At 51.8% G+C, this 20,320-nt stretch overlaps 1 protein-coding gene across 1 annotated transcript; it reads right to left on the bottom strand.

Moving 5' to 3' along the window:
* Positions 1 to 1,046: 1,046 nt before the first annotated feature.
* Positions 1,047 to 18,372, bottom strand: BPIFB3 (BPI fold containing family B member 3). Its single transcript, XM_007522711.2, has 15 exons — positions 18,252 to 18,372; positions 17,422 to 17,578; positions 16,784 to 16,888; positions 16,186 to 16,326; positions 14,867 to 14,930; positions 13,022 to 13,082; positions 12,316 to 12,407; positions 12,021 to 12,200; positions 9,626 to 9,679; positions 6,895 to 7,065; positions 6,125 to 6,192; positions 5,065 to 5,107; positions 3,846 to 3,909; positions 3,255 to 3,331; positions 1,047 to 1,348 (listed from the first exon to the last, which is right to left on the bottom strand). Exons 1-15 carry the CDS (start codon positions 18,361 to 18,363, stop codon positions 1,319 to 1,321), a joined length of 1,419 nt encoding a protein of 472 aa, XP_007522773.1. The 5' UTR covers positions 18,364 to 18,372; the 3' UTR covers positions 1,047 to 1,318.
* Positions 18,373 to 20,320: the final 1,948 nt, after the last annotated feature.

Raw genomic sequence — 20,320 nt, 5'->3', positions numbered from 1 at the left:
ACCATGCTGGGCCAGGTGGGAGCCAAGAGATGCTGGAAGTGAGAAAGGGGTCACACATAAGCCCAAACAACATCACTCAGTATTGTCTTCCAGGTAGTAGGTGATGATAAATGTAGGGTGGACACATGGAAGGTGGGAAGGAAGGGTAAATGAATGATAAATAGGTGGGTGGGTGGGTGGATGGATGGATAGACAGATGGATATACAGATATATAGATAGATGGATGGATGGACATATAGAAGGAAGGGAAAAAGAGAGGAAAGAAGGGAGGGAAAGAGGGAAGGAAGACAGATACAAAGTCATCCCTTGTGGTTTATAGACTTCTAGATGGGATCCAATTCTCCCATCTCTTTGTCCCAAATCCCATAAGCAACTTCACTGGCATCTGTTCACTCAAGTCCATGCATATCAACTTGCTGCCACCTCTCAAGAACAACGACGCCCATCCTGATCAGTAAGGGTGAGTCCAGGACCAAGAGACAAGACCCCAGTTTCCATTATCCCTCTGCCACCCGGTGGCCCAGGGCCAGTCAGGTCCCTCTGCAGCTCCAGCTTCTCTACTGGTACCATAAGCATGTGGCTTTGCTCTGAGCTGTGTCCAGAGCTGGTGTGCAGCCAGCAGAGATTCCTTCAGGACAGGGTTGGCCTTACTTATTCTCGCTTTCAGGTGCTGGCTCTTTTTGTTTGTCTGCTTGCTTTCCAATTTACCTTCAAAATTCAGCTCAATCATCAGCTCTGAGAAGCGTCCCAAAGTCAGACAGAGACAAAGACTCAGACCAACAAGAGTATGGAAAGCAAGGTATTTAGAGAAACAGAGAGAAGGAAGCGCAGGGAAAGGCAGAAAAGACAAAGATCCAGGCAGGGGTGGAAGGAGGCAGGACAGAAAACAGGATGCCAAGACCAACAGGTAAGTTTGGGATGAAAAGCTTCAGTGACTAGGTCCCAAGATCCTTTACCTTCAGGGGCCCTACCTGGAGTTCAGAGAGGGCCCCAGAGGCAGTGCTAAGGCAATCCTGAGTGACAGGGGAACAAACCAGCCGGGAGGTGCTGAGTTAGAAAAGCAGTTTATTGGAAGCTCAGGACTTGCCACGGAGGCTGCAGAGCTCCCTCCAAAGCTCCCTCCATGGCCAGTCTTGCAAACTCAACCCCCAGTCGGGGGGCAGAGCAGCTGGGCCAGGGACAGAGTACCTGGGCGGGCCTGGTAGACAAGGTACCCTTACAATGACACAGGCCAGAGACTGTGAAGGAAGATGAGGCAGAATAGGTGAGTGGACAAGACTCTGGCAGTCGTTGGAGAGTCAGTGGTCACCACTAGCCTCAGGATGTAACGGTCAGCACCACAGCATTCTGCAAGGGGCAACAGTTCCCAGTTAGGACCTCCAAGGCCTTAAGGACACAACCCATGCCTGCAGCCCTGTGTGTGCCCTGCACCTATCCTGGGTAAACACTTCCTGAATGAATGGATGAATGAATGGATAAACAAATGACAGTAAGCATGGGACAGGTCACACTGACTTTTTAGGACTTAAGAGGCTCAAGCTCAAGTGCCATTTCTACTGCAAATATACAATGTGACCTTGGGCTAAATATGTCCATCTTCATCTAAGAAATGATTTTCATCTAAGAAGTAACTCCAGAACAACCCATTCTGCTCACCCCCCATACTTGCTCCTAGACCTAAAATGTTGCTTAATCCTCCTCACCTACTTCCTATTATACTTCCCTTAGTCACTCCAAAGCTAACCTTATCAAAGTAAGGACTGCAAAATAAGGGAAAGAGACTGGCATACTTTAATGATGACTCTTTAGTCACTATCAGGCCACCCCATCAGCTGGGGCCCTATTCAGGGAGTCCTGGGATTCCTACACAGACATGATGAGCCTAGACCTCGAATAGATCCCTCTCTCCATTATCACTGGTCATCTCCATCAGGAACAACATAAAGGACTGCTTTGGAGGCCCCCATGGGACCTTGCCCTCAATGTGGATCAACAATGGTAGAGAATGTCCCATCCTCCAGGGTTGAATAACATACTCTACCACCTGAAGAAGATGGGTCCTGAAATTTGTGCAACTCAGAATGTTCTTACTGATGACCACAGAATGCAAGTTTGGACCTACAGGGATGCAGAGGTTACATAGGCTTCTATGCTGAATATGGGCCCCAGATCAAATTGATGGGGTTTATAGTCAACAATATTTATACACTTTTCCCGTATTTGGGAGCTACTCTCTTCCCTGATCCAGCTTTCTAGCCCTTTTTCCAGCCATGACATCATCTCCCCAGACAATAACTTGGATCCACCTGCATAACAGATGTCAGGCTCAGGCAAAAACTAATAAAATCATGGGCCCTTTGGAATATACCTAAAATAGACCTACTAGCTATTTCCAAAACAGAGACCCCCCCAAATCTTCATCTGCAATATTCCAGCCTTTAGGTCTATGATCCGTCAACAATTTCTATGGCTTTATATGTTAACTCTTTTTCAGTCACCAGGTTCCAGATGATACCATGGTGCCAACTAGACTTCCCTGGACAGAGGACTCCCCCAATGTGTCCTGGAGCTCTGATTCCTCAGAGCCCTGCCCCACTAGGGAAAGAGAGAGATAGTCTGGGAGTATGGATTGACCTGTCAACACCCATATCCAGTGGGGAAGCAATTACAGAAGCCAGACCTTCCACCTTCTGCACCCCATAATGACCCTGGGTCCATACTCCCATGGGGTTAAGGAATAGGAAAGCTATCAGGGGAGGGGGTGGGGGATGGGATATGGGGCTCTGGAGGTGGGAATTGTACCCCTCTTATCCTATGGTCTTGTCAGTGTTTCCATTTTATAAATAAATTAATTAAAAAATTAAAACTAAAAAAAAAATTTTATTTGATGGAGGTCTGTGCAGCCATGTGGCATGTAGCAAGAAAAGAAGTCACCAGCCGCTGGCCATGCTGCCAAAGACACAGGATAAGGGAGACTACATGTATCCCCATCCAGGACCTGGGGAACTGGGGGACCGGACTTCTGTGAATGTAAGACCATCCTACAGGCCAGGCATCTGTCTGATTCGAGAAGGATGAACTCTAGGACTGGCTAGTGACACCTCTTGGGGGCAAGTAAGGGAAAAGTAAATATTCTGATGTCAAATCTTTGCCACATAATCTGTGATTCTCTGAGCAGTTCAGAAAAGGGTGCAGAGGCACTCCACCAATGTACTCAAGACCCTTCTAGGCCTCACCTGCATGGGAAACTCACCTCTATGATTTCCAGAACAGCATTGGCGAAATTGACATTCAGAACCTTAGGTAGAGGGATGCCGACACCCAGGTCCACTGTAAAGAGGGGATGGTTGAAAGCAAAGATGTATAAGGGCCTGGCTAGGACCTGATGACTCTATGGAACCCCTCTCTTTCAGCTATTTATCTTTTTGAGGACTTGGTTTCCCTATAAGCAGACTCCTGCTTGTGCTCCTAAACCCAGATGAAAGTGTTCCTGTTCTAAACTGCCATCATAGCTCCCCTCAGAAAATTCTCTTCCCTTGCATGCTGAGTCATCTATACCCTAATCACTTGTTTATCTCATCCCTTCCTTCTGCACTGAGAGGCTGAGGAGAGGGTCCAGGTCAGACAGCTCTCAGAGTCTGGCTCTAATCAATTGCTGGTGCTAATCAAGGTCATCTGAATGGAAACATGGGTGCCTAGGCTTCTGCATCTTACATGTGGGGATCAGCCCCTCTCCAGTCTTGCTTGGTGTCTTTAGCAGAGCACTGGAGAGAGACAGGAGATCCCGCAGTCCCAAATTCAGGCACTCCCGCACGCCCAAGAAGACAACATAGGCCGCCCATACCGTTGAGCTTTGGCATGTATGCCACCCGGAGCACGTCACTGAGCCATTCTTCTAGCCGGGACGCCTATAACAGAGCACAGAGAGGACTGGCAGGCATCACCTCCAAGGGAGAAGTGCCAGCCCTGTCTTGGGAGGGGAATCTGGGACTCCAAGAGCCCCGGCGGTTCACCCCCCCAAACCCAAAGATACAGCTCCTGTGTCTCAGGGCCTAGTGGGGTGGCATGTCTATCAGTGACCCCAATCTGTGACTCAGAATGGCTTCCCTCAGGACCCCAGGAGCTTGGATGCTACCTCCCTAGAGAAAATGCCCGTAGATCTAGAAGGGAGGGAGGAGAATGTGCCCAACTTGTGCAGAGCTAGGCAGTCTTAGGTCCTGTCAGTCTAGAGACCCTTAGAATGTCCTAGAACCTGAGGCCACTATGAGACTCCGGAACCTCAGAACACTGTGTGAATCAGGAAGCTAAAGGGCTCTGTGGGCCTGAAATGTTAGGACCTTCTGAATTCAGGAAGTTGATTAATTATGTGACATTCCTGAATTTGAACTCTTGGGAGGCTCTCAATGCTTACAACCCAGTAAGAAGCAAGCAAACTGTTTCTAAGACTTGTGAAAACTGGGGCCAGGTGGTGGTGCACCTGGCTGAGCACACATGTTATAGTGTGAAAGGACATAGGTTCAAGCTCCTGGTCCCCACCTGCAAGGGGAAAGCTTCACAAGTGGTGAAGCAGTGCTGCAGGTGTCTCTCTGTCTCTCTCCCTCTCTATTACCCCCTTCCCTCTCAATTTCTGACTGTATCTATCCAACAAATAAATATTAAAAAAAAAAGACTTGTGAAAACTATGGTGGTTATCTTTGAGAGGTGAGAGGGTAGGGACACTGAACTTTGGTGGTGGTATAGTGTAGAACTATACACTGTAATCTTACAATCTTGTAACCCAGAGTCACGAATAAAAAAATGGGGGGAGCGTGTGAGTTTCCAAGACTTCGGATAATCAGGAGATAACTTTCCTAATATGGTTACTATTGTACTCACGCATACACATATGTACATCACAGATGGACACAGACACACTGTGTATGCACCTGTCCTGATGTCTGTCTACTCTGGCTTGTTGGCACAGAACCCTGACTGAGACCACCCCAGTCACCCCTCCCCACCCTCCACCTGAACCTCACCACTGCCAAGCTGCTCCCCACCTCACCCCCTGCCCTAGAACTTACGTCGAAGGAATGGGAGAAGGAAGAGGCCAGTTTGACACTGAGGCTAGTGGAGAGAAGAGAGATGTGAGAGGCCCCAGCTCCCACCACCACAGCTGCAGAATAGTGTTCAGCACCAGCCCATCTGCAGTCAGCCTCACCCTGGATCTCTGGAATCAGGAACCAGGGGCATAAGGCCACCCCTGCTTCTCTCCAGCCTCGACTCAGAAACTCCAGCTTTCCTACCTATGAAATGGACCTGTGGGAATCTACTCTCCTATTCTGACATCAGGACTCTAGGCCCAGAGCAAGTGGCTGAACACAGGATGAAACAGTCCACTGATGGGGGACAGCTGCCCTGATGCAGACAGAGGGCAGTACCTGGGCACCTCCATCTTTCTCCTGAAGGGCTGAGGCATGGCTGCCAGCAGAAGGGGAGAGAGTCTGATGGTGCTGAGCTGGACACTGGAAGGCGGTCAGGGCAGCACTAATGGCTACAGCTCAGGACAGACAGACCAAAGATCCCTGACAATGCTCTCACATTCAAGGGAATGCCAGATAGGCCCCAGGCTAGAGCCCTGGACCTGAAGCATAGAGACCCCAGGGCACTGACTTGCTCCCAGGACAATCCGCTGTGCCCCCTGGGCTCCACATACTGCTAAGTACCACCTGTGCGTGAGGAAGGGCCAGGACCACCAGCACCACCGTCTTGGTCATGGTGACCATCATGAGGCACAGTCACCCCAGGGGTGGAGAGAGCAGAGAGCAAATGAGGCCACCTGAGTAGCCATGTACTCCCCAACCCTCAAGGACTGTTCTCTCCCCAGCCAGCCTCTGGAATTGCTAACTTGGGAGTTGGGGCCCCACCACCAGCACTGGGGGGGGGGGGGGTGATTGCAGGGTGGGAGTGAGCAGCCTCCCTGCTGCCTTATCTGTAAGAAGTGCCAACACCTGGCCCTCTCCAGCAGGTCTCAGAGACAAGGAGGGTGGGTGCTGGTGAGACCACTATATAAGGTGCCTCCCATAAGGAAGGAGGCATCGTGGTCATTGATGTCCTGTTCCTGAAAACAAGGCCCCACCTTACCGTTCCAGGGACAGGGACAGGTGCAGCTTGGTGGCTGAGGGAGCCAGCTGGGCATTTAAAGTCATAACCTGAAAAGGAAAAGGAGACAGACATCACCCCCAAACTGTGTGCTCAGGTTCATGTTCAAAGGTTTTGGCATTAAGAGAGGGACTCAGGGGTACAGGGGCTTGGAGACAACTTCAAGCCAGTCAACAGTAAGTGTAGGGGAGATGTCCCCAATGAGGTGACACCTATACTGAATCCCGAATGGCAGAGGTAGTGAAGGCAAGGTGGGAATGACACTCCAGGTGGTGAACCCCACATACAACATAGCCAGGAGGGGAGACCTGGGGGCTCTGAGCTATGGCAGCTTAAGGCACACAGATGAGGTAAATGGACACAGAGGATAAAATGGGGGTGGAGCCCCAAATGCCAGGCTCAGGTGCTGGGCTTGGGGGAGACAGGGCAGAGAGAGCAAAGGAGGGGCCTCTCTTTGGCTATATTTGTGTCTGGGGAAACCAGCAACAGTGAGGAGAGGGGAACAGGCTAAAGGCTTGGAGCCCAGGGAAGCTGGAGGCCATTGGGGGGTGTTTGAGCATGGGGAAACTGGGGAGACAAGAGAGCCTGAGGAAGCAAGGGGGACCCTAAGTGACCACCTACATCTCAGCGCAGACAATGGCAGTGAAAAGGGGCACTTTTCCACCTGGAGATTATGGGGGAGGAGAAAGCCCCCTCCAGCAGCCTGGAGAGCACCCCACTTGGAATCCCAGTGCCTCCCCTCACCCACTCACCCCACTCAGGTCAAAGAGGGATTCAGGGATCCCACTGGGCTGGTAGAACTGCACGTGGATGGTAGCCGGGATGGAGACGGTGGCCTTCTTGCTCTGGAGAGTGACTGTGGGAGCTTCCTTTACCCGCAGGGAAAGCAGGAGGTTCTGGCCAGCAGGCAGCTTCCCCAGGGTCTGGAGAGAGGCAGGACAGACAGAGTTAGCTGTCATCCAACACACACCTAGTGAGCAAATGCAGTACACAGGGTACAGACAGGTAGAGACACACCAGCCCGAGCACATCTTCTCAGAATGAAAACTGTCCAGAGCTCCTAGGAACATACTTAAATAGACTTCTCTCCAACCTAGGGTCCCTATTCTCATTGGCTCTATTTCTACTCTTTGGCCCCTGATTAAGAAACATTTTGTCTTGCTTTATATCTTACTACCTTCCAGACACCAAGTTCCAGAGGCTACTACAATCCTTTCCTGACCTCCCTGGGCAGATGACCTTTTCACTGGGTCCTGGTACCTCACCTATCCAGAACATACTTAAATATGTTTTCACTGGGTCCTGGTACCTCACCTATCCAGAACCCTGCCCCAGTAGGAAAAGATAGAAACAGGCTGGGGTATGGATTGACCTGCCAACACCCATGTCCAGTGGAGAAGCAATTAAAGAGGCCAGAACTCCCACTTTCTGTACCCAAAAGGAATTTTGGTCCATACTCCCAGGCGAAATGTTAGGAGAAGATGACCAGAGCACTCTGAACTCCAGTTCCACTGGGACCTGGGACATTTGTGAGCAGAAACTTTTGTTTTTATACCATCACTGAGAGGGAAGAGAATGTTGAGAACACCTGAGGAAATTAGGTGCTGTTTCTCTTATCTGACAGGGAAGAAGAAAAAGAAGAAAGCCCAGAAGCTATAATAGGTATAGCTGTGGCTTAGAAAGGAAGTGAAAGGAGGACCTTAGAAGTAAATAAAAATGAGCAAAAATAAATAAATAGATAATACACACACACACACACACACACACACACACACACAATAATCCCGTATCTATGGCCTTAGGAGAACTATGGCAGCTACCACTGAAGTGGATGGGGGGCAGAACTTTATGGTGGAAGTGGTGTGGAATTATACTGCTTTTATCTTACAATCTTGTAAATCACTATTAAATCACTAAAATAAAATAAAATAAAATAAAGATCTGCCATGAGGCTCATAGACGTGTCCCCCACCACCTGCCTAAGCACTCCATCTCATCTCCCCGGCTGGCCCTCATGCTCTTTCCTCACATTGTGCCCCCAGCCTGCCAGGCCACTCCTACCTCAGGGCCTTTGCACATCTGCATCCTCTGCCTGGACATGTCATCCCAGGCCCAAGAGAAGTGGCCAAGGGAAGCTGGGAAGGTGGGTCTGAGCATGGGGAAACTGGGGAGATAAGAGAACCTGAGGAAGCAAGGGGGACCCTGAGTGGCCACCTAGGTCTCAACTCAGACAATGACAGTGAAGAGGGGTTGCCCGTGCTGAGTCATGGGGCGCTTCCCCACCTCCTGCTTCTCCTTCAGCCTGCTACTGGAAGGTCACCTCCTCAGCCAGGCCTCTGCACTTTTGGACTAGAGAGATCGCACAGCCCCCAGTACAACACACTTTCATGTCTACAGTTCAATTCCCAGCACCACTATGAACCAGAGCTAATCAGTGTCCTGGTCACTCACTCACTCAACTTGCTCACACATAAAAATAAGTAAAGAATTAGTCTTTGTCAGTGGGGCTTAATCAGTCTAGGCCATCTTTTTCAGACACACAGAGAGACAGAGACAAAGGGAGAGAGGGGAAGATACCAGAGCTCATAAGTGCCCTTCAGGGTAGTGTGGACTGTGCTTGAACCTTGGTCTCAAATCTTGATTTTTATGTTAAATCCATAAATAAATATGTAAACACATACACACAAGAAAGAACACAACCCTCGAGCTCCTAATCTGTGTATGTCCTACCCATTTATTCTAAGTTAGTTGTCCCCCGTTAACTACACACTACACACTTCCTGAAGTGTCTCCTTGTCCTTTGTTTCCCAAGACCAGTGCCCTGTGTCTTCTCTCTAGAGATAAAGATGAAGACAGAAATGAAGTAAGACAGTTAAAGAGAACTTAGTAACCTGTCTTCTGCTTAGAACAAAAAAGCACAGGGCAAACCTCAACTGACTTCAGGGGCAGTTAAAATCCTGATGTTTTCCTGTCTAAGCAAAATCTGCTATGGGAAAGAATAAGCTATAAATATATATATATATATATATATATATATATATGTATTATTTTTTTACCACTGGAGTTATCATTGGAGCTCAGTGTCTACATAATGAATCCACTGAATCCACTGCTCCTACTGGTCATTTTCCCTTGTTTTATACATATATATTTCAATTTTTATTAGGATAAAGACAGAGAGAAATAGGGCCAGAGAGGGAGCAAAAGGAAAAGAAACACCTGCAGTCTGCTCTATCACTCATGAAGCTTCCCCTTGTAGGTGGGACCAGGGCTTCAAACTCAGGTCTTCACACATGGTAACTCATGTACTTTACCAGTTGCACCACCACCCAGTCCCTCATTCACACTTTAGTATGAGTTTCCACCCCCACACTTAATGGCTGTCATCTGGAGAGAGCATGCCATATTGAGGTCAGTCCTGGAGTCTCTTCATGCTCACCAGGAAGGAGTTACGTGAGGAAGCCCATGACAGAGAGTACTCACCTCAGGGACCAAGGCGGCCAGGTCTGTGGTTGTCAGTGGGACTTTGCTGGGAACCTGGACCCAAAACCAAAATCAGGGGTTAACACAGAGACAGAAGAGGGACCAGAAAGAGAGAAAGAGAGAGAGAGAGAGCATTGTTCTGTCCATGCCCTATCCCATTGCTGCCAACTGCAGATACATATCTCTGAAGACTCTTAGACCCTGTCTCCTGGCCAGGGGTCACTCAGCACTTACTCTCTGCTGGGCACATGCTAAGGGCTTGCCTGCTGTCTCTCACTCCCACTCACAGCAGCTCAGAGCACAGAGGGCTCCCATAACTTCCCCTGCACATGGGAGACGCATGCCCAGGGGCAGAAACTGGCAGGTGAGGGCAGCAGGGTTTGACCTGGACACGTTATTGCCAGAGCTATGAAACCACTGATCAGAACCCACAATCTGAGCATCTGGCCCCAGATGTGTTTGCCTTCTTGCCCAAATGGTATTTTCAAACAAACAAAAAACCTGGTTACTGGTTTCCAGTATTTATAACTAGAACATTTCATTTAAATGCCCATTAGTAGGTAAAAGTCCAGAAAGTCTAGTCACACTAGGACAGACCTCAGTCCCCCTAGGGAAGTTGATTGGCAGTTGCTAGAAAAATAGGAGCAGGTTTCCCATTTCATAGCGATCATGCCAGGTCTGCTTCCCTCATTTTTTTTTGTTGCCTTTTTTTTTATTGTTGCAGTTATTGTTGTTGTTGGATATAGGACAGAGAGAAATGGAGAGAGGAGGGGATGACAGAGAGGGGGAGAGAAAGCTAGACACCTGCAGACCTGCTTCACCACTTGTGAGGCGACTCCCCTGCAGGTGGGGAGCCGGGAGCTTGAACTGGGATCCTTACACAGGTCTTTGCACTTCGTGCCAAATGCACTTAACCTGCTGCGCTACCACCAGACTCCTCCTCATTTATTTTTATATAGAGAAGAAGAGAGAGAGGAGGAGGAGGAGGAGGAGGAGGAGGAGGAGTAAGAGGAAGAGGAGGAGGAAGAAGAGAAGGAGGAAAGGAAGGGAAAAAAGGAGCAAGGGATGGAGAGGGAGGGACCACCGCACTAAAGCTCAAACCTGGTATGTCTTGAACCTGGGTCACACGCATAGCAAAGCAGCTCACTAATCAAGTGAACTGTTTTCCCTGCTTGCTATTGAAGAGCAAAGGCTACCACCTAAAAGAGCAAAGGCTACCACCTAAAATAGCCAGCTATTGAAGAGCAAAGGCTACCACCACCAGAGACAGGCCAGTCTGCAGGTTAATGTCAACCCTGAGCTGCCCATGCCTGCTCCTCAGAGCAGACCTGCTCACATGGGACAGGCTCATAAACATGCTTTATCCTGGGTCGGGGTTGAGGGCCACACCCTCAGCGCCCAACTATCATCCCTGGAGTGGACAACACCGAATGGGTTCCCACAATATCCTACATGTGATCACATACTGACCCATATGCTCAAACACACACCTCTGAACACTCAGAGTCCCTACCTGGTTATGACTGCCTGCGCCCCAGGTAGACTACATCAGCTTTCCAGTTCAGGACCCCATTCCAGCCTCCCAAAGGCTGTGGAGTGTCCTCTGGATGCCAGCTACAGAAGTGAGGAATCAAGCCCTGCTCCCCTGGCCTGAGCTGCAGGTACCTCAGAGTTCCTAGTTTCCAGAAAAAGCTGAGCCCAAGAGGGAGCCTGTGAGTGAGGCTTCTGGGGGGATGCAATGTCAAAATTGGTTAGGTTGTGAGACAGACCAGAATGGAAGCAGAGAGACTCAGGAAGTCAGAACAAGTGCCGAAATAACCTTTGGTATCAGTCCAGTCCTGTTTTCATCTCTCCAAACCAAATCTGCTCTTTTGGAAGTCATGCTAATGTTAGCCACTCACACTTTGGTGTAAACTGGAATTTGACTCTAAAAGGGTTCAATCAGTAAGGGGACAAAAAACTGGCCACATTTCACATGCCCTTTCTAGTGGCTGAAAGTAACGTCCTGGGGCTGAAAAGACAGCATAATGGTTATGCAAAAGACTCTCATTCCTAAGGCTCAGAGACCCCAGGTTCAGTCCCCCCATACCACCATAAGCCAGAGATGAGCACTGCTCTGATCTCTCTCTCTCAATCTTTCTATCTCTTTTATTAAAATAATAATAATAATAAAAAGAGTAACATCCTGGAGCACCATGTTAAGAAGGATTTAAAGGACCCTTTCAAGTTTCCCCAAGAAGAGGACCATCATGGATCAGCAATATCCATGCAGGATTAAAGTGGAGACAGGCACAGACAGCTCTCTCCAGCACAAACAAGAGGCTGTGTCAGGTCTAGTCAATGGCGACGATGAGGTCGCCTGGAGTCACAGCAGACAAGTCAGGCCCACACTCACCAGGCCAGGGGTGATGTCTATGTCCAGGGCTCCATTGGTCTGCAGCAGCCCAAACACAGTGTTGAAGAGGTACAGAGGCACAGTCACCTGGGAGGTGTGGTCTTCTTTGGGGGGCACCTTGACTGGGTGGGGCGGCTTGGGGAAATCGATGATGTCGCCTGCTACACTCTTCACAATGGGCTGCGGGGCCAGAGACGGAGCATGGGGGTGTGGGTCTCAGGCTGAGCCCCTTCTCTATCAGATCATACCCAGCACCCTCTCCACCCTCACCATGGAGGCCTCAGAGGGGACTCACATTGATGTCCAGCTCTATGTACTGGTTGGAGATGATAGGCAGGGTAGCCAGAGTGAACTCCACAGACCCGAGAGCCCCAAGGGGCACCAGACCTGAAGGAGATGGGGGTGTCACATAGGCTCAGCCCCAACCATAAGAGTTCTGCTGCTTGACTGATGTCTGGCCCTGCACTCCTCTAAGCTCTGTTGTACAGACACAAGAAAGTCAGGAGGTCACACAAGTCACAGTGTGTCAGAGACTGATGTCTTGCTTCCCACAGCTGGTGTCACTAAAGGCATTGCTGCCCTGTTGCTCTCCTGCTGTCATTTATTGAGACTTATCTGCCCCTGGCTTCTGTCCTTGTCAGCTGTGTCTTTCCATACTCCTCAAAGCCCTTCTGTAAACAGCAAAGGTGCCTGTGTCCCCATGAGGCTCAGTGATACTGAGGGCCTTGGGCTCCTGACCTCAGCTCTCTAGACCTCAGTCCTCTTGTCGGACTAGATATAATAGCATCCTGCTTGTATTTCTAACACTTGCACAGGAAATAACCAGAAACCCTAAGTCTCCACTCCCCAGTAAACCGGTCTCAGCCCAGCATCCCACTTTTAGGCCCATTAAATTGGCAACCCTATCAGTCTGAGATGGGAAAGATACCAGAACTCTGCCCCTTCTGCTTCCCTTGGTACCCCACCATGGGAGGGGGAGTGGAAGGTGAACCCCAACTTACTTAGCACAGTCCCCAGGAGCTCATTCACCACACCCAGCACACTGTCCACCACGGGGCACAGCTGTGTGCAAAGGGGGGAGGGTTACAGCCAGGTCAGGGGAGGCTGCATGATCTTGCAATGACTTGCTGTGTGCTCCCAGGTTCAAGGTCAGACAAAATTCAGAGGTGGATGGTGGCACAGGAGGAGGAGGCAGAGGAAGGGCTAGGGTGTGAAGTGTCAAACTGTAGCTGTGGAGGCTGGCTAGAGTGATCCCATGAGAAAGCCCCAGGGGGTACTGGAGAAATGGGGCAACACTTCCCAGTGGCCTCATAGGGCCTGAGAAGAAGCCTTCCCTCTAAGGGAACAAGGCTACTGCTTTCTCCAGGGTCTCAGACCACCTGCTATCCAGATGAGCACTGAGAGGCCCTAGGACCCTAGGACACAGAGGGCCATGCCCCACACACACAGCAGTCAGGTCAGGGCTGGACTCTCACAGTGCGCACAGAGTTGTGTGTACTGAGCCATGTGCAGTGCACAGAGAGGGAACAGGGAGGTCAGGCTTCCAGAATGCACAGGGCCCAAGTCCCAGGAAAACAAGAAGCAGTGGGGAGGGAGGAGCCCCTGGCACCAGCAGGGTGTGAGCTACAGGGAAAAGGTACCCCGAATCCCGGAACCCAGGTGGTGGGTTGCATAAGAGAAGGCAGAAATCAGATTGCTAAGAGAAATCTCCAATCTCTAAATGCTGGCCACTAACTCTTGTTCTCCAGACTTCTGGGAGTCACACAAAGCCTGTCCTGAAGCCAACAATCCTGGTAACCCCAGTAGGGGCTGTGACTAGGAGCCCCAGAGTTGGGTGAGCTGCCCCCAAGATGGAACTGGACTGCCTGCTTGCTGCTGGAGCTACCCTCCTTGCCCTAGGCTTCTCCCCTCCTAGTTTCCAAAGCCCAGGGCTAGCCCATGTCACCTCCAGAAGGTGACTTCACAGGGTCATCAATGGGAGCCAGGAGCCCCACTACCCTTTGCTGGCTGTGCATGACCCATCCAGCAAGCCCTCCCACCTCCAGCCTCTGTGAAATGGGGCTTCAGCCAGAACAGCCTTTCCCAAATGTGGGTCCTGCCCCTGGGGGAAGCCAGGGCAGCTGAGGCCCCCTGTGGTCAAGCAGCCTGGAGGCATCACCGATCAAACGTGAAACCTGAGTGCTCAGACCCACACACCTGTCCCTACTTTTTAACCTTTTTTTTTTTTTTTTAACTCAAAGCTCATTTACAGAGAAACTATAGTCAATAAGAATGCAGGGGACCAGGTGGTAGCACATCTGGTTCAGCGCACATGTTACCATGCACAAAGTCCTGGGTTCAAGCTCCAGATCCCCACCTGCAGGGGGGGACACTTCACAAGCAGTGAAGCAAGTACTGTAGGTGTCTCTCTGTGTCTCTCACTCTCTATTTTCCCTTCTCCTTTCAATTTCTCTCTGTCCTATCAAAAGAAAAGAAAAGAAGAGAAAAGAAAAGAAAAAAAAAAGACTGCCTGAAGCAGTCTTTGGGTTTGTTGTACAGGCACTGGGCCCCAGAGATAAGCCTGGTGGCAAGAAAAAATTGAATAATGATGATGATGATGCAAGCAGCAAAGACAGAAGGAAGAGAATATCCAGGGATTCTAATTAGGAGACAGAACTCGGGTCACCCAGAACTGTAAACCCGGGCTGCAGGGTGCCAGACTCTCAGGTGGCAGCTGGGAGGTGTGTGGGCAGCCAGGATGGGATTAGCTGGTGGGCGTGGAGGGGAAGAACTACCTAATCCTGCTGGCGCCTGGAAGGAAGGCAAGCAGGGAGGGAGGGCGGCCTGGCCTGAGGCCCCACACTCACCAGTCCAGGCAGCACCTTGAAGAGTGTCTGCTCCACAACCCCGAAGAGCGGTGCAGGCAGCAGCCTGGATGGAGGGAGGCTCATGAGGGTTCAGCTAGCTCAGGGGGCATCCCCACCCCAAGGGACAGGGCAGGCGGGGGGGGGGGGGGGGGAGCAGATAGCTCCTGTATCCTTTCAGTGGGGCTAACTGGGGCTTTTGGAGCCCTGGGTTTAAATCTTGGCTCAGCCTCATGGTGGGACTTGGGGACAACTTCTGTCTCTCCATGTGCACAATGCCCACCTTATAAGACTATCACTGCTGGTTTATACATGTCTTACTGTACGACTTGTGGTCAATAAACCCTCGTACCTTTTGCCTGACATGCACAGACAAATGACACTGGGCCTAGGATACTGCCCGGCTTACGGTGAGGATGCAATAAGTATCTGTTGCATGAATGTCTGATTGAATGAATGGATGAATGAATAAATGAATGGGAAGCTTGGAGATTGCAGAGTTACAGAGGGAGGGATGGCCACTACAGAACTACAACCACAGGATACCTTGCATCCTGGGCACCCACCCCTGCCACCCCCACACCCCTCAAGCTCTAAGGAGCAGACAGTCTATAATGCAAGGGCCCCAGAGACCCTGCCTAAGATATCCTTATAAAGATCCTGTTGGAGAAGGAAGCTGCCCTTCACCCTGATCGACTTGAAACCTGTCACAGAGATGGGGTGGGGGGGGGGTTCATCCTGGAATGCAGCAACTAGTGGGGAAGGGGGGTAGGTGCCACTGGCGGGTGGGTACAGAGTGCTGGGAAAGTGCTGGATATGACAGCAGGAACCAGATCCTTGGAAGTGAAGACCCCAGGTGAGTGTAGGGAGGTCGCTGTGTCCTGACAGTGGGGACAAGAGACAGAGACGTGTCAGTCTTCTGGCTCAGGGAGTTTAGGTCCTTGGTATGCAGGTGAGGACAATGCGGTCCTGGGGTCGCACAGCCTGTCAGGGTCAGAAGCTCGGTCTTTAATATGCTCAGAGCAGGAATGAGGCTGGGTCAGTGGCAGGGTGCACAGAGGCTTCCCTAATTCCAGCTAGGAGATGGGGTGCAGAAGTTCAGGAGCCAGAGGAAGGGGCACCCAGTAATGGGGATGCAAACTACTAGCTGGGCCAGCACTCAGTCACTGTCCATGAGCCAAGTAAGCAAGCTGACCCCTTGGGAAGCCGGGAGAGGACAGACCCCGCCCACCCACTACACAGTCTGCGGGGCAGACCCCGCCCACTACCCGGGAACCGCTGGCGCACGCGCAGCAGCCCACTGTACTGCAGCCGGGACTCACCCCGAGAGTAGGCTGATGTGGCCCAGCAGCGTGCTACAACGTTTGAGGATGAGAATGGGCGTCCCCCTAGAACTCACGCCCAGCGCTACCCGCGACGACACGTTCACCTCGGCAGCCAGCTGCAGGAGGCCCCCCAGGGGGCTGCGAGACCTGTGTTGGGGGCGTGGCCAGCCCGCCAGCCCCGCCCCCGGCACCCCTTGGCCCTGGAGGTCCAGCCCTCCTCTCAGCTCAGCTCCCGCCTCAGGGCCTAAGTTTTTAAAGATTTTTATTTTATTTTATTTATTTATTCTGAATAAAGACAAATTGAGAGGGAAGGGTGAGATAGAGAGGGAGAGACACTTGCAGTCCTGCTTCACTGCTTGTGAAACTTTTCCCCTGCAGGACCAGGGTCTTGGACCCGGGTCCTTGCACTTGGAAATGACAAGTGTTCTTCTAGGGGGCAATTCCAGGAAAAAGAGATGAAGGCCCTTGGGGAGGCGTTGCAAGACCGTGAAGAGGGCCAGTGAGTAGGGTCCGTTTGGGAGGAAATAGGAGAGATGGGCAACTGAGCAGGGGCCCCCAGGAACAGAAGGGGGCATGGCCCCTCGGGTTCACTCACCCAGAGCCGTGCAGGCCCACCTTCGTGTGCAGGCTCAGCTGCACCCCAAACCCCGGCAGCAGCCTCAGCGACACCTTTGGCAGTGTGAGCTCCTCAATTTTCAGCCTGGGGTGAGAGTTCCCCAGCAGGGGGCCACTTACTCCTCAACATCCCAAGGGCCATCCCTTTGTGCCTGGACCCTCCCAGACCTAGCACTATGTGGGAATTCCCTATTCTCTGGGGGGTGTCTCCCTGGGACCCCTATGATTCATAAAACCACCTGTGGATTTATCTGCTTCACCTCTCTGGACCTCGGTTTCTTCATCTGTGAAGTGGAACCATCTTCACAAGCACTTGATGGCGCCCAGCACACAGTGACTGTGTGGTCACTGAGCCATAAGGATTAGCTGCCCCATGGCTTCCATTCATTCAGAAAAGCTTCAGAGCATCCACTGTGTGTCAAGCACTCTTTATAACACTGGAGACTGGCAGCAACCCTGGTCTGGGGACTTCCCACAGAGAACTCCCCACACCACACCCACTGCCTGCCCACAGGTTGCAGGGTCTGTCTCTCTTGCATGCCCTGGAGCCACCAGGCTAGCGTTCCTGAAGCACATGCAGCAGGTCCACAGATAAGGGGCCGGACTGCAGGGACTCACCCAGAGAGCTCCTCCACAACGCCAAAAACCCCTCCATAGCTCAACAGGCCGCCTCCTCCAAGCAGTCCTCCAGAACCCAAGAGGCCCTGGTTCACTGATGTGACAGTCCCCAGCACATTCTGCAGAATGGGTCCCCCGACCAGTGAGTTCTGTATAGCTGCAAGGAGATTGGAGGGAGGAAGAATCAGGTGGGCAAACAAGGGTCCAGGAAGGGATAGAGACTTGCCCAAAGCCACACTGCTGTGTGATCCTGGGTCACACCAAAAACAGAGGGCAGAAGTGCCGCTGGAGAGGAAATGCCAGCCTCCCGGGCTTGGTCCAGCTGTTGGAAGCAACTTCTGCTACTCTCGGGCACCTCTGGCTGTTCTGTGCAGCTCATGAGGGGGCGAGGCAGAAGGGTCCCTACCTGCCTTCACAGGGGCTGAGCTGGCAGCTTGGGCACTCCTCACTGCTGTCCTCCATCCCTGTGACTGTCACCCCTGGCCATTGTTCCCCAGAGCAAAGGAATACCTAGCAGGGTTCCCCTACCCTAGCAAAGTGGGGCAGAAACACTGGTCCAGCCAGCACCCTCCCTTTGTCCTCCTCAGCCCAACCCGTCCCCATCACACACACCTTCAGCTTCTGCCATCCAGCCCACCTCTCGGAAGAAAGCCAACTAAACACCCACAGGAACCTGCCAGCAAGGCTTTAACCCCTGCAGAGACCCAGCAACTCTAGTGGCCCCAGGCTGTCCTCTCTGAGCAGCCAGAACCACAGGCTGCTGTCACCACCCCCAGCAGCAGGTCTGGTTGGTGGCACTGTGAGGGATTGGCACCACCCCCTCTGCTCACCTTTGCCGAGCTCATCCTTATCAATCCGAGCAAGTGTGCCCACCGTCTCTAGCAGCCCTTGGCATGGGGTCACCAGGCCTCCAAGAAGAAGCAGGGCCCACATACCCAGCATGGTTGGTGCACACCTATCGGGGAACAGGCAGTTTAACACCCTCCTTTGGCTCCAGTCTTTCCCCCACCCTGTGCCCGTCACCCCCTGACAGTCCTCTGTGTCTCACTATAAAGCATGTCACAGCCCAGTACAGCTCCCAGCATGCTCTGCAGTCTCCAGGGAACTGCCCAAGCCGCTCCCTCAAGGACTCATTTCACAGATGGCAGAACTGAGGCTGAGTGTTCGGCGGAGACTCAACCGGGGCCACAGAGGTCATCAAGGTTATAGCCCAAATTCAACCCCAAGCCATCCTCCAGGGCTGGTCTTCCCTTTCTGGAACAAGGTGGGGAATCCTGTTTCTTGGGCCTGCTTTCTACTGGCTCATGAGGTGTGGTGCATTGGAGCAACCCCACCATCAAACTCCTCCTGGCCTAGCCTCTCTCCCTCTGCCATTTTCCAAGTGATGTAGAAAGGGATGAGACTTACAGTGATACCCCCTGTCCATCCTCGGAATAGAAGCCAGGTGGCTAACTCACAAGTAAGGTCCCTACCTGCCACTCTGACCTCCTGGCTTTTAAACATGATGAGCCAGCCCCTTTCCACCTCAAGGCCTTTGCATGCTCTGTTCCTTCTGTTCAGAAGGCTGTTCCCTGGCTCTTTACACGACTTGACTGTTCCCCCTTCAGATCCAGGGTGCATGTCACCTGCTTAGTCAGGTCTCCCTCCTCCATCTGGTCTAAAGAAACCAACCTATCTGTCACTGCACTGGCCTAAGCACTCATGGGAAGGCATGTGCCACTGTTTGCATTGTGTGTCTGTGTCACTGCCCTCTCCTGACTCTCCATAGGGACAGGGCCCATGTCCAGGTACCTATGTGTTTTTGAGTACTGGAATGAGTTGAGAGGGGATGGGGCTCTGACTGCACTTCAGTGCCAACCCCTACCCCTGGCATGGCCTGAGTGTGCCCAGAGAGGGCCCCTGTCTTTCCTTTGCACAAAGATGCATGCAGGTGCAGCACGAGCTAGTTGCGATGTTGACAGTGTTCCTCTCCCTCTTCCTCATTCCCAAATAGCCTACAGAATCTCACATAAAGAAAGATTCCCACTGTGGGAAACTAAGGGGTTCCCTTGGAAAAAAGGAAATGGACATCCTAGGGCCCTATCCACAGAACAATGCTGCCCTCACCCTGCCTCCACTGTGCCCCCCCAACTCTAGTTTTCCCATCTGTACAATAGGGTTTCTCATGCATCCCCCCAGGTGCCCACAGTGCCCTCAAGTGTGAGCTCCTTCTGTGCTCACTGTGCAGGGCAGGAGCGGGGGGAGACACAGGGGGTGGCAGGGCCGCTGGCTGAGGGTCTGGCCCAGTGTGGCTGCACAGGTTGCCTTACCGGCTCCTGCAGCTCCACGAGGGTAGGGAGGGGGCTCCTGGCCTCCTGCTGGCTCTCACTTTCTGGGGCAGGGCTGGCCTTTATATGCCCACTCAGCTCTGGGCACACAAAGGGGGCACTGCAGCCAGGAACCCGTCAACGTGTCATGTCAGAAACAAATTGCGGTTTTCCCTGCCACCCTGAGCTAAGCCTTCCTTCTGGGGGGGAAGAGTGAAAATGGGGTAGGGGAAGGGCTAGGGTCGGTGCCCAGAGGCAGGAGAAAAGGTGGGGGGGCTATAGAAGAATCTCTGTCCCCCCAGGACAAGAGGGTGAGGGTTGGAATTTGCAGCTGGGCTCCCAGGATGCCCCATGGCACAGGACCCTCCCTGGCCCCACTGGCCCCCACTAGGACCTGGAAAGGGAATAAGAAGTTTAAACTGGGCCCAAGAGACAGAGAGCACATGTGTACATGTATCCATAAGTTAGGGGAAAATATACATCTTAAAGCAAAAGTACACAATAGTTTGAAGTGACCCAATAAGTACAGCAAGCAAGTAGAAAGACCTAAAAAAGACACCATAAAGTATTAAATAGTTTCTACTTAGACCTAG

Source organism: Erinaceus europaeus, chromosome 1, assembly GCF_950295315.1.
Source record: "Erinaceus europaeus chromosome 1, mEriEur2.1, whole genome shotgun sequence".
In the NCBI taxonomy this organism is placed as follows: Eukaryota; Metazoa; Chordata; class Mammalia; order Eulipotyphla; family Erinaceidae; genus Erinaceus; species Erinaceus europaeus.
The sequence above is the reverse complement of the archived record's forward strand: the minus strand, read 5'-3'. Positions and strand labels throughout refer to the sequence as shown.